General features: G+C 38.9%; 1 protein-coding gene and 1 long non-coding RNA gene across 2 annotated transcripts; both read left to right on the top strand.

Moving 5' to 3' along the window:
- The first annotated feature begins 495 nt into the window (after positions 1 to 495).
- Positions 496 to 4,212, top strand: LOC148726168 (uncharacterized). Its single transcript, XR_015989357.1, has 2 exons — positions 496 to 1,194; positions 1,320 to 4,212. It is a non-coding gene; the product is annotated as an uncharacterized LOC148726168 (long non-coding RNA).
- A 3,844-nt stretch (positions 4,213 to 8,056) lies between these two features.
- LOC148726169 (uncharacterized) lies at positions 8,057 to 10,893 on the top strand. The gene is made up of 5 exons (XM_088728682.1): positions 8,057 to 8,606; positions 8,691 to 8,854; positions 9,252 to 9,464; positions 9,762 to 9,866; positions 10,158 to 10,893. The coding sequence occupies exons 1-5, from the start codon at positions 8,579 to 8,581 to the stop codon at positions 10,662 to 10,664; spliced, it is 1,017 nt and encodes a 338-aa protein (XP_088584808.1). The 5' UTR covers positions 8,057 to 8,578; the 3' UTR covers positions 10,665 to 10,893.
- Positions 10,894 to 11,937: the final 1,044 nt, after the last annotated feature.

Below are 11,937 nucleotides of genomic sequence, written 5' to 3' on the forward strand. Positions count from 1 at the left end.
AAGTATTCTCTATGTGTGTTTAGTTTTTTTTTTTTCTGCATTCTTCCAGAAAATCCGTTTGATCACAATGCTCCTTAGTTTACTGTTTCCTTACTTCATGTCAACTTTTTTGCTTGAGATCTTTTAGAAACTGACGCGATTGGTTTAATAGGGTATGGATGCTTTAGGAATTGGGTTTTACTTTGGTCACGATTACTGGATGAACGAGCGAATTGTCTTGGTAATTGAGAAAAGGCGAAAGGAAAAAAAAGAGAGAAAAAGGACACTGGCGGCAACCACAGATTATGCAGGTGTTCAAACTTTCCCTACCCTACCCTTCTCCTCAGATATTGTTAGCTGTTAATTTTATCAGAGAATTTCTGAGAAAGGAGTTGCAGAGGAAAAGCAATAAAACCTGGAGAGGGGGAATTCAAACTCGGGATTGTAAAACAGGTTCACGAGCCTTTAAATAACATGAACGATTGGGAAAAAACGTGCGACGATGGAAGAGGATAAAGAAGAGAGGAAAAACAGCGTTAAAGTTATGTATGTTGTAGGTTTTCAAGTGTAATACAACGGCAATTTCACGAGTCAGGTAAAGAATTTTCCTTGAATCGCAGAACTTAATAAAAGAAGGAAAATCTATGAAACTACAGGAACATTGTTTTTATCGTGAGCGCGAAACAAGAGAACAAGAGATGCGAAACAATATCACTTTGCCTTGTTTTCAACTTGCAATTCTACTATGAATATCTCGCTTCGATAACCAATAAGAATGCGAGATTTAACTCAGTTATGCGGTTCTATCTGTAATCATTGCGATCTCAACGTCCGTGTAACGCAGACAATTTCGGAGGAACTGGCATTATCGCTTGCCCGTCTTCCTCTGGAAGCGCCTTTAATGTAAACAGGGGCTCACGAGTCACTTTATCTGCAAAATTAACTCACGGAATGTCACGTTACAACGAGATCAAAGGTAACTATGAAGGTAACAAAAGAACATTCAGTAAGGATTTTACCTCGCGTGACTTTATCATTTCTCTGACTGAAGCAGAGAAGTTACTACTTTCAATTTTTCTGTTCTATCTTCGTGTTTTTGGGGGCTGATCAGTGCACGTGATCTCGCTGTTAAACTACGGACCCTTACTTGTATGGACATGATCAAGTCACATCTCTCGCTCAAAATAACTCTTGTAGAAAGGTTGTCAGTTCAAGGTACAAAGAATATCGTTTTCATCGAGATTTTGGTCACGAAGTAATTATTCTTCCACAACGTCAGCCATCGTCAAATTAGCTTTCCATGTGTAAATTTGAAATTAACTTACTTTGTATCTTTTCAGAAAGTCATTCCCTCCACGACGTTACAATTGAAACATGGATCTACTTTAAACACCAAGGAAGTAGAAGAGACTCTAAGCGGCTTGATAGTTAAGTCTGGTTGCTTACTAAAAGAAATAACACTGTTTGCTAACGGCGTAAAATCGTACAATAAGCATAATACGAACTGAAAGAAATTACGCCGTAAGTCTTGGGGAGTTGAATCGCGTTATTGCACTTTTTTCTCAATGTTGAATTGGTGTCGAATGAAAGTAGAATAGTTGGCTCATCAAATTCATATGCGGTTCCCTGTGATTATCATTCTGGTGGAGATAAATCCAGAATCTCCGCTTGTTTGCATGCCAGCCGTAAAATCAGCCTACAAGTTCTAAAATATCCACAACAGCTTCTGCGAGAGTAACAAAATCTTGACCTAAAATACTGATTCATGTTTTTCCGTCCTGAATTGCAGATATTTATATATTTCCATGTAATGTGTTCTATTGAATGAATGGCGTTCCCCCCCCGCCCCCCTTTTAACTTATTTTGTTATACTTGGCTGTGCGGAGCGAAGGAAATTAGAACGAACACTACTCGATCGTGTATTTCACCAGCGAACAGACGCGCGTGCAGCGTGAAGTTCGTGACAGCTGTTGTGCATAAAACGGGAGAGGCGTGATGCTCGCGGCCCTCACGGGGTCTCTATAGCGGTTTACTTTTTCATCACTATTATTGCTGTCTTAGTGGCTAAGGTATAAGTGCCAACAGACAAATTTACATTGAGCTATTTTTCCGGCGACCAAACCAGCAATTGCAGCTTCAAGTTACCAGAATTATTACTCTACCTTAGTTTTCTGTCTTTCAATCTCGTGCTCTGATGGTCCGGCAATGATTGGCTGGTTACGCTCACGCTCTTTAAAGCAAACATCCTCGATTAGTTCACTTTTTCGTCGTTGTCTGGAAGCACAACCAGTTACGCAAACAGGAAAAGATTCTTCAGGTCCATGAGTTACTTAATTAATTAATAAATAAATACAGTACAGTTAACTGACGGAAAGTAACTTTACAACGAGATCACAGGTAAGGGAAACAATATCACGCCTAACTAGAGGCAGCATCCCTCGACCTAAAAACAAATTTCACGTAAGTTCACCTTAGATTCGTTGTTTTTTTTTTTTTTTTCATCAATTCACAGAGAAATTTCCAGTTTTAACTATAAACTGAGACCATTACTCGCAAAAGTGAGTTAAATGAGATCTAAAACAACTGTGACGGCATCAGGTTTGTCTGTAACTTAATGATGTGAGGAGCATCAACGTCATCACCTTTCAACTCTTACGTTTCATCTTCCTGTGTTGAGACTGCATTCATTCCACGTTCTTTCGCTTTTAATAGACAGGCCTAATCTATAGATCTTTCTTGACGCAAAATGAGAGTATGTTTGATCGTGGACCAGTCCGATTGCTGTCCCTATGCATGTATTTATCCTTGTGCTGTGATATGCTGAATGAATGGCAATTTTCCCATTGAGTTATTACTTAGTCAGCTTTGTGAAGCAAAACCAAGTAGAACATGCATTATTTGTGTATTGCACTACCGCAAGGCGAGAGGCACACGAGGAGCGTGGAGCTTTCACAAGCTGTCACGCTTTTGTCATGCAATTGGCTGACGGGATGTAACTAAAAAAATAAACTAGAATTGAGATAACGAAAGTTTCTTTCCCTTAAAATTTTCATTTTCATAACTATATGCAGCATACTTCAGTGACTCACAACTGAATGAGGCTAGTGTCCGGTCACAATTAATTCGTTGTTTGTTTCATATCAAGCAGGAGAATTTTGGTAGTTTAAAATCATACATTTCTACAAAGTAAATGAAAGGATAGTGAAAGTTTTCGAGCATAGGTAAAGCTGATTGTTTCGCTATATATATAAATACAGGTACGCAGAATAGTTTGACCAACATTCAGGTGATAACACTAGTGCTGCAATTAGATATTTAACGACAAGATAGCTTTCGTGAGGTTGATGCTGACTTGATTTTCGTTCTTTTCAGGGATTCGTCCATTCTGTAAAGTTACAAATTACGGCATGCAGAGGTTAATGTCACTTTCAGGTTTAGAGGGAACCTTAAACGTTTAAGGTCGGCTGTAATTTGTTAACTTTTTTTAAGTACATACATTTTTGCAAACTTTACATCCTCCAGTTAAAGACAGTGAACATTTTTATCCTAAATCGCTTGCATGCAGACTGCATTGAAAGGTACAATTTAAATTGTTAGGGCACTTTTTAGAGTTTCCTAACTTCAATCAACAACCTTTTTTAGTCTTGGATGTTTTTTAGAAGTCCTTTTGCTAGGCGGGAAGAAAATTTTGAAACCCCTATCTTAAATGACAACAGAACAGTTTTATGGGCCCTTTAAGTTACCGGGACCTTCGAGAATGGGCCCCTGCAGAAAAGTAATACGGTAAAACGTCCATTAACCTCCCCCCCCTAAAATAAGCCACCCCCCTCTAATGAGCCCCCCCCCTTATCTTTAGAGGAAGAAACAAATTAAGCCCCCCTTTCCATTAAGGTAACTTAAAAAGGTTTCCAAGGAAACTCGGAAAAATGTTTCTTATAAGTATCTGTCACGATCTGACACTGTCAATTTGAGAGGCAAAAAAGCGCATATACACTTTTGAATAAACAACAGTACTGGCAAGTACCGCTACTGGCTTGTTAGCTCAATTGGTAGAGCGCTGCACTGGTGTCGCAGAGGTCAGTGGTTCGAATTCTGTAAAGGCCTGAGTTTTTTCAGATCTGATCTTCACTATTGCGTAAATAGTGCTGCGAGGATCGTGCACAAGTAAGTACTGGTAATGTAAATACACACGGGTAAATTGACCATAGCAACGATCTTGGAAAAAAAGAAACACTCAAAGATCTCACGGAAAGTACTGCTGATTTCCGATTAATCCTCGAGGATTCACGTCCGTTAAATTTTGTGTGAGTCTGCTTGTTTGTTTTCTGCAATGGCGTGTGAAAATTGTGTCAGTTTCCACCGAAAAACTGAAGTCAATTGAGAAGCTTTTTCTAGCCAGACACAAGGGGATTGAATGCGACTTTCACCCATCGAATTCGTTCGCTTTCTGTTGTGAAACTCACTGTAGAAATATCTAACCCTAACCCTCACCCAAATTCAAGGGACTTGTTAAGGGATAAACAAAAGTGTATTTACAGAAGATCTCAAAACTTTCCTTAAAGTTCCACAAACGAACAAATTGTTCGGAAGAATTCATATATCATATGAATGAGAGTCACATTGATTAATTTAATTGTTAATGGCAAGTACTTCTCATTTTAACTTTCTCAGTTACTTTTTGGGAGGGATTTTTTTAGGCCGCGTTACAATCTTCTTAAAGACAGTTTTAGTACCCCAAAATTTATTTAGAAATCAATTTTGGCGGAAAACCAAAGTGATCTGAGTGAAAAGGAAAAGAAAGAATTAGCGTTATTTATTGGCAAAAGGTCGTGATCGAAGTCTTGGCTTAAAAATGCTTTATAGCCGGTAAAACAAGATATGTTTGTGAAAAATTTTAAGAAAGCCTAAGATGTTCTGCAAAGCGACTCAACACGAAAAGGATACCTCCCGCTGAGAGCCGGCTGGATAGGAGATTACTGCCCTCTGTCTGAACAAATCAGATCGCAGAAATTGTAGAATACAGCCCGCTCACGAACTGAGGAAAAAATCCAACAAAGTATTGCGATTGTTCATAACTCTAAAATTTACACATTCTAATGTGCACTAAGTGAGTTTAATTTATTCAACGACCTTGTGAAAGACACCAAATGAATCGACCAAAAGCAGAAACACACACACATTGATGAAATATACTTAGATAATCAATTGACCAGGATCAATTAATAACTTTCTCTCAACTTATTTAATATGAATATTGAATAAATATCTAACACTCTGAGATGATGCATTTGAATTCATTGCTCATTCATCATCGGGTGATTGAGAATCAGAAAATTATCTCAAAGTGATAGTTGATAGAATCCAAAACATTTGGGCAACACCAAACTGTTTGGGGCTGCGTCGGTGGGAGTAACGAAATAATTTGGATATATCAACAAAGTTGAAATGGTAAATTGGCCACCGTAATGATTACAAAAGCTGACGTTTCGAGCGTTAGCCCTTCGTCGGAGCGAATGATACTTGGTTTCTCAGCCCGACGGAATTAGAAATTGTTCGCCAGTAAATTAAGCAATTCGATAAACGTGATTTTAGAAGTTGCTTCGGAAGCGGCGGGTTTTGCCCCTAACGAGTTTCGCACACAAAGCGTTTCGCCCAGACCTAGACCCAGACCATAATTGAAAGATAATTTGGTTATATCAACTAAGTTGAAGTTCTAAATTGGCCACCGTAACGAGTAAAAAAGCCGACGTTTCGAGCGTTGGCCCTTTGTCAGAGCGAGTGGAGAGTAGAAGCCTATTCAAGGGCGGCTTCGATATTTTGAAAGCCATAGTTTTCATGTGTGAAGTGGTCAATTGTGTCTTTTGTGACGTCTATCGGAAAAACAGTTTCTTTCGAAACTATCAGCCTTTATTCAAGTATCATTGGTTATGACCAGAATCTCGGTCATGACTTTTTTCATTTGTTGGCTCTAACAAGAGCCGTTTTATGGAATCTATTCGGACCTGATTTCACAACTTGCTCTAGTCCAGTTCATGTTCCAGCGCGTCCAGATTCGCCAGTGTTGAATCGATGGTCTTTTTGACATCATGGTACTCCTTGAAGTACTGCTGCAAAACTATTTGGGCATCGTAGTGAATAGTTGAATCTGCTAGAACATCTAGTAGATAGAATACACAGCATCTGCTGTCTATTTTCTACCGATAACTCGACTAATTCTAGACGCATTGTACGTATGGAGTCAATGATAAAAACAGCTTCAAAGTTGTCCATAGTTGATCTAAAACACCTCTGAAGGAACGTGCCACAAATAATATTATCTTAGTGCGGACTTCTTAGGAAAAAACTCGGCAAAGCGTGCGGTATGAAAGTTCTAACTAAAAAGAAATTACCGTCTTGCAAAAATATCTCACCCTTTCACTTGTCAATAGAATTTGAAAACAATTGCGCGTGGAACATAGAAAATGGTTTCACCCAGAAGTAGGCCTCCACTGTAACTCGAAAAACGTTGACCCAAGCATGCGTATGCCCAGAACGAACGTTGAGTAATGCCTTGAAAAACGTGACTTTTCCTGACACCATAAAAATGTTGAAACGAACAAGTTGTTTCTTTTACTAAGAATCAGGCGGGGACTGGAGGGTAATTCAAGCACGAAATACAAAAGAGCCGTTTACAAATCTTTATCAAAAAAGTATGACTGATTTTGGTTTTATCTGCAGCACTTACTCTCTCGAGAAGGTCGCGTTGGTTTTGTGTTGAAGCAAATTGAACGCTGTTGAAAGCGTTCATTTTTCTGACTTGGCTAGGTGTGCGGTGTGAAAGTTCTAACTAAAAAGAAACTACCGTCTTCCAGAAATATCTCACCCTTTCACCTGTCAATAGAATTTGAAAACAATAGTGCGCGTGGAACATAGAAAATGGGTTCGCCCAGAAGTAGGCCTATTTCCGATAGACGTCACAAAAGACACAATTGACCACTTCACACATGAAAACTATGGCTTTCAAAATATCGAAGCCGCCCTTGAATAGAAGCCGCATTATTTTCCTTTTGAAAAAAAAAAATAGAAGCCGCATTATTTTCCTTTTGAAAAAAAAATAGAAGCCGCGGCTTCTATTCAAGAAAAGACGGTATGTATTTCTTACGACTCTCGACCTTTCTTATCAGAAATGATTGTAGTCGGATTAGAGATTCTTATTCTGTTTACCCAGTTCTTTCAATTATGAATAAAGGCTGAAAGTTTCTAAAGAAACTCTCCATTCGCTCTGATGAAGGTTGAAAAGTTAAAGGTTTAAAAGTTTCTAAAAAAACTCTCCACTCGCTCTGACAAAGGGCCAACGCTCGAAACGTCGGCTTTTTTACTCGTTACGGTGGCCAATTTAGAACTTCAACTTAGTTGATATAACCAAATTATCTTTCAATTATGGTCTGGGTCTAGGTCTGGGCGAAACGCTTTGTGTGCGAAACTCGTTATGGGCAAAACCCGCCGCTTCCGAAGCAACTTCTAACATCACGTTTATCGAATTGCTTAATTTACTGGCGAACAATTTCTAATTCCGTCGGGCTGAGAAACCAAGTATCATTCGCTCCGACGAAGGGCTAACGCTCGAAACGTCAGCTTTTGTAATCATTACGGTGGCAAATTTACCATTTCAACTTTGTTGATATATCCAAATTATTTCGTTACTCCCACCGACGCAGCCCCAAACAGTTTCTTTCGAAACTATCAGCCTTTATTCAAGTATCATTGGTTATGACCAGAATCTCGGTCATGACTTTTTTCATTTGTTGGCTCTAACAAGAGCCGTTTTATGGAATCTATTCGGACCTGATTTCACAACTTGCTCTAGTCCAGTTCATGTTCCAGCGCGTCCAGACTCGTCAGTGTTGAATCGATGGTCTTTTTGAGATCATGGTACTCCTTGAAGTACTGCTGCAAAACTATTTGGGCATCGTAGGGAATAGTTGAATCTGCTAGAACATCTAGTAGAATACACAGCATCTGCTGTCTATTTTCTGCCGATAACTCGACTAATTCTAGACGCATTGTACGTATGGAGTCAATGATAAAATCAGCTTCAAAGTTGTCCATAGTTGATCTAAAACACCTCTGAAGGAACGTGCCACAAATAATATTATCTTAGTGCGGACTTCTTAGGAAAAAACTGCAGTGTACTTGATCGTTTTGTGATTTGTCGATTAGTCGTTGGATTAAAATAAATATTACCATATACTTGTTTTTCTATTGTTCTTTTTTACTCCAATAAAAAAGCGAGATTTTCGATCCTCCTCATTAAGGATTCTTGGTATATAAAGGCATTTTACTCTTCACTGTTTCTCAATCATTTCTAACGACATTGTTTGACCCGAAATGGCTTTAACTGTAAGACAATTGTGCAAAGAAAGCAGCAGACGACCCCGCAAGGCTCTGTTTTTTTTTCCGAGACGAGAAGAAGACGGGAATCGCGCCTACACGCCTCATCATTGGAAATAGTATAGATTTAAAAGAAGGAATGGCGGTGACCGTTAACTGGCAAGGAAGAAAGGTACCCGCTGAACTCTTAGCCTTAAGTGGTAAGTAATGCCTTTCACATCTCGATTACATGGCAGAATTCACAGGAATACATTTGTGTAAGTCAGTTTTATTGCGAATACTCGCTTAAGCGACAAGTCTGAGTTGTAACTAATTGTCGTACTTACGATTTGTTCTTGTAGACGACGAAGAAGTCTTGAATCAGAAAGACTTGGAGTGGTGCGAAATAAACTTACCGCCGTTACCAAGTCTGGACTGCAACCAACAGCCGGATTCAGACTCTAAGGAAATTGCCCAACAACCGTCCCAAAAGAATGAGGTACAGCGGCCCAACAAGTCAACCCAGGTAATTCTGATTACTACATGGTGCTCTTTAGTAACGCGTTTCATAAAAATGTCGATAACGCCGGCCACTTCCAAATTCAAAGTGGTATTTTTACCTTCTTGTGAAGCGTAAATAATTGAAATTAATTATGTAATGCACGAGCTACCTTTATGATTCTATTATAGTTTTATGTCAGTGGGCATTTACCATCTACAGCGATCGTTTTATATAGGTTATAACTATTTTTGAACGTGACTTTTGTTAATAACCCGAACATCAGGAAGTCTAAGATCACGTTTTCTTGCGCGAGACAAAGTGAACGAGCGTGTTTCAACATTGTATTATCACATTTAAGTTTTCAGATGTTATACTACCATAACAGACTTTCGTTTTGATAAATGTTGTATTGATCTTTTAGGTGAAGGCTGGGCAGAAAAAACTTTCCGCAACTCCCGTTGACCCATACCAAGAGTTTTTGGCAGAACAGAAGAAAAGAGAGGCTCAGTGGTGTGAGGAAACTAAAGCAAAGAAAGCACGAAATGAGGAAAAGGAGGCCAAGAGTTTCAGTGCTGGTGCGACTGCAGAAGATGTTGCTTCCATAAAGCTGCTGCTACAAGAGAGTATCTGTAAGGTAAGCATAACAACAATGCGTTACTTGTTGAGAAAATGTCGCTTGGAAAGTCCTTTTCAGTTTTTTTTCTCTGAATTCAACACGCTTAACTACGTTACGGACACCCAGTGTCAACAATGAGTTTCTAAAGCAAGCCTTACCTTTGGATGACGTCTAATTACTTTTTGACTGAGTAATTTATAAATAATCGTCTTAATACGGAAACCTCATTTTACAGACACTTTCTTTGGTTTTGCCTGATGTTTGATTGTTCACTTTTTTTAATTAACTGTTCATTTGTTTGTTTTACTCAAATAGATGATGAAAAAATTCGAAGACGCCCTGTCTGGAGTGGAGAGAAAAATCACAGTCCGATTGGGTAGAATTGAGCAAAGATTGGATTCTTTAGAGCAAAACGTTATGGTAAGTTTTAATGTCTTTTTCGTTTACGCCTTTAAAGACGGAGTGCTCGGTAATGGAACTACTGGTTTGACAAACTTTGTTGCAGAAGACTAAACTGTTTGAGTGCCTCTAAACTCTAATTAAACCGGTTTAAGAATTATAAAACACAGGGTATAATGAAATAAGGCCATCAAAAGCTAGCGGTTTCAATTTATTTTCTACTTACTCGACTTAATCAAACCAAAATGGCCTTTATTTATTTTTTTAATTCCCTTGCTACAAAATGACATATGATTTTTAACTTTTTAATAGATACAACAACCAGAAACTGAGCAGCCATTATCAGCCAGCAGTATCCTTCAGCAGGATGATCTTCAAACTATAGATTCTGTTGCCTTGGCCAGTCTAAACGAAGATATGGACATCTTCGCGCTATCTCCAGAAACACCAACGGTTCCGACTCCGCCTACAGCTTCAACTTCTTCAACCCCTGCAACCCAAAGCTTCCACGCATTAACAGAAGCTCAAGTTGGCGATGAGCTCATTGGTAGCTGCGTGACCCCAAGAAAGCTACCAGTCGTGAAGAACATTCTGCAGAGCGGATCGGAACGGCACAAATGCGCGCTTAAGCTTCTGCCATACTTCTTTACTAAAGATGAGATGAGCACCAGCAACACAGACGGAACACACCAGAAACTTCCCCTAGACACTACGAAACTAAACTCATTAAAAGTGTTAGTTTTTTCTAGATTTCCAGTCGAGTCCTCTGCGGAGAGAGGCAAAATAAATCAAGGGCAAAATAAATCAAAGGCAAAATAAATGCTAAGTGTCGTTTAAGTAAGCATATTATAAAGCAAGCAGGCGACAGGTAGACTTAAAGAGAGTTTTTAACTAAGGCTTTTCGCGATTGTTTCAATATTTGTTTCTACTATTATGATTGTTGAGGATTCATTGAGATTACTGTAGGCTTCTCGTTTTCAAGTTATTGATGTAAAATGGTTGTAGAGACCTTCAATTTTATTTAAAGTTTTGGTTTTCTTTGTTGGAAGAGGGATGTGATTAGCTTACGAAAACAGATGTTCGTTAGTTAAGACAAGGAGAGCGAGATTTGTTTTCATGATTATGCTAATTTATTTCGAGTGACGTGTACGGCAAAATTTACAAAATCCGTGGCTATCGAGTTTCTCATCTTTTATTTCCATCGATTAAAAGGAAACAGAAATTGCTTTATAAAAGCTCTAATTACACATTACTTTACGAAATCGAATGCTAGATGAAACACGAGCGAAAGAAAGTTGAGTTTTGTTACATGCACATGCAAAATTGTTTCGATTAACCGACGGTGAAATCTACAAAATCAGCGGCATTTCTTAACGTTTTTCACTTGAGAGTGCGTTTTCATTTCAGTCAATACGTAGAAACAATGTAGGAACATGGGAAAAAATGAGTTTGCTTCTCAATTCTATTTTCTTTCTATCGAGAATGTTCAGTCCACATGGTATGATTGACAGATTGCTTCAAACGCATTGCGAGCTCTCCAGGGCGAGACTCGCTCTCGGCTCGCTTCACTCGCCAGTGGATAGCTTAATGGCAGGCTAGTAATTTAATTTTACTTAGTTTTCTATCGTTATCAGTCGAATATTATTAGCATGAAACGTCAGTGTTCCGCATCAACAATTCGTATAATTGTTCACAACGGTTTCTGATCGATATGTGCATGGCTTCCCGCTGTTCTTTAGCCCTCCTTATCCGTTCAACGTTTTTGTCCATCCGTTTAACGTTTTGAGCAATCTATTAATAGATGCTGTTCAACCGTTTAACGTTTTAAGCCATCCGTTTATTTTTTTTCTCGGCCGTTTAACGGTTCACGGAATCCGTTTTTGGACTTTGCTCTACCATTTAACGCTTTGGACTATTCGTTTAAACGGACATGCAAACCGTTTAAACGCCCTTACTACCCGTTTACTATCCGTTTACAAACCGTTTATTTTGTGGGAAATTAACGTCTCCTACCCCAACCCTGCAAGAGACAGGACCTCTATTTATTCGTCCCTATCCGATAAGACTAGAATATCGAACCATTTCTTGATGT

This window comes from Stylophora pistillata, chromosome 7 (assembly GCF_964205215.1).
Source record: "Stylophora pistillata chromosome 7, jaStyPist1.2, whole genome shotgun sequence".
NCBI classification, from domain to species: domain Eukaryota; kingdom Metazoa; phylum Cnidaria; class Anthozoa; order Scleractinia; family Pocilloporidae; genus Stylophora; species Stylophora pistillata.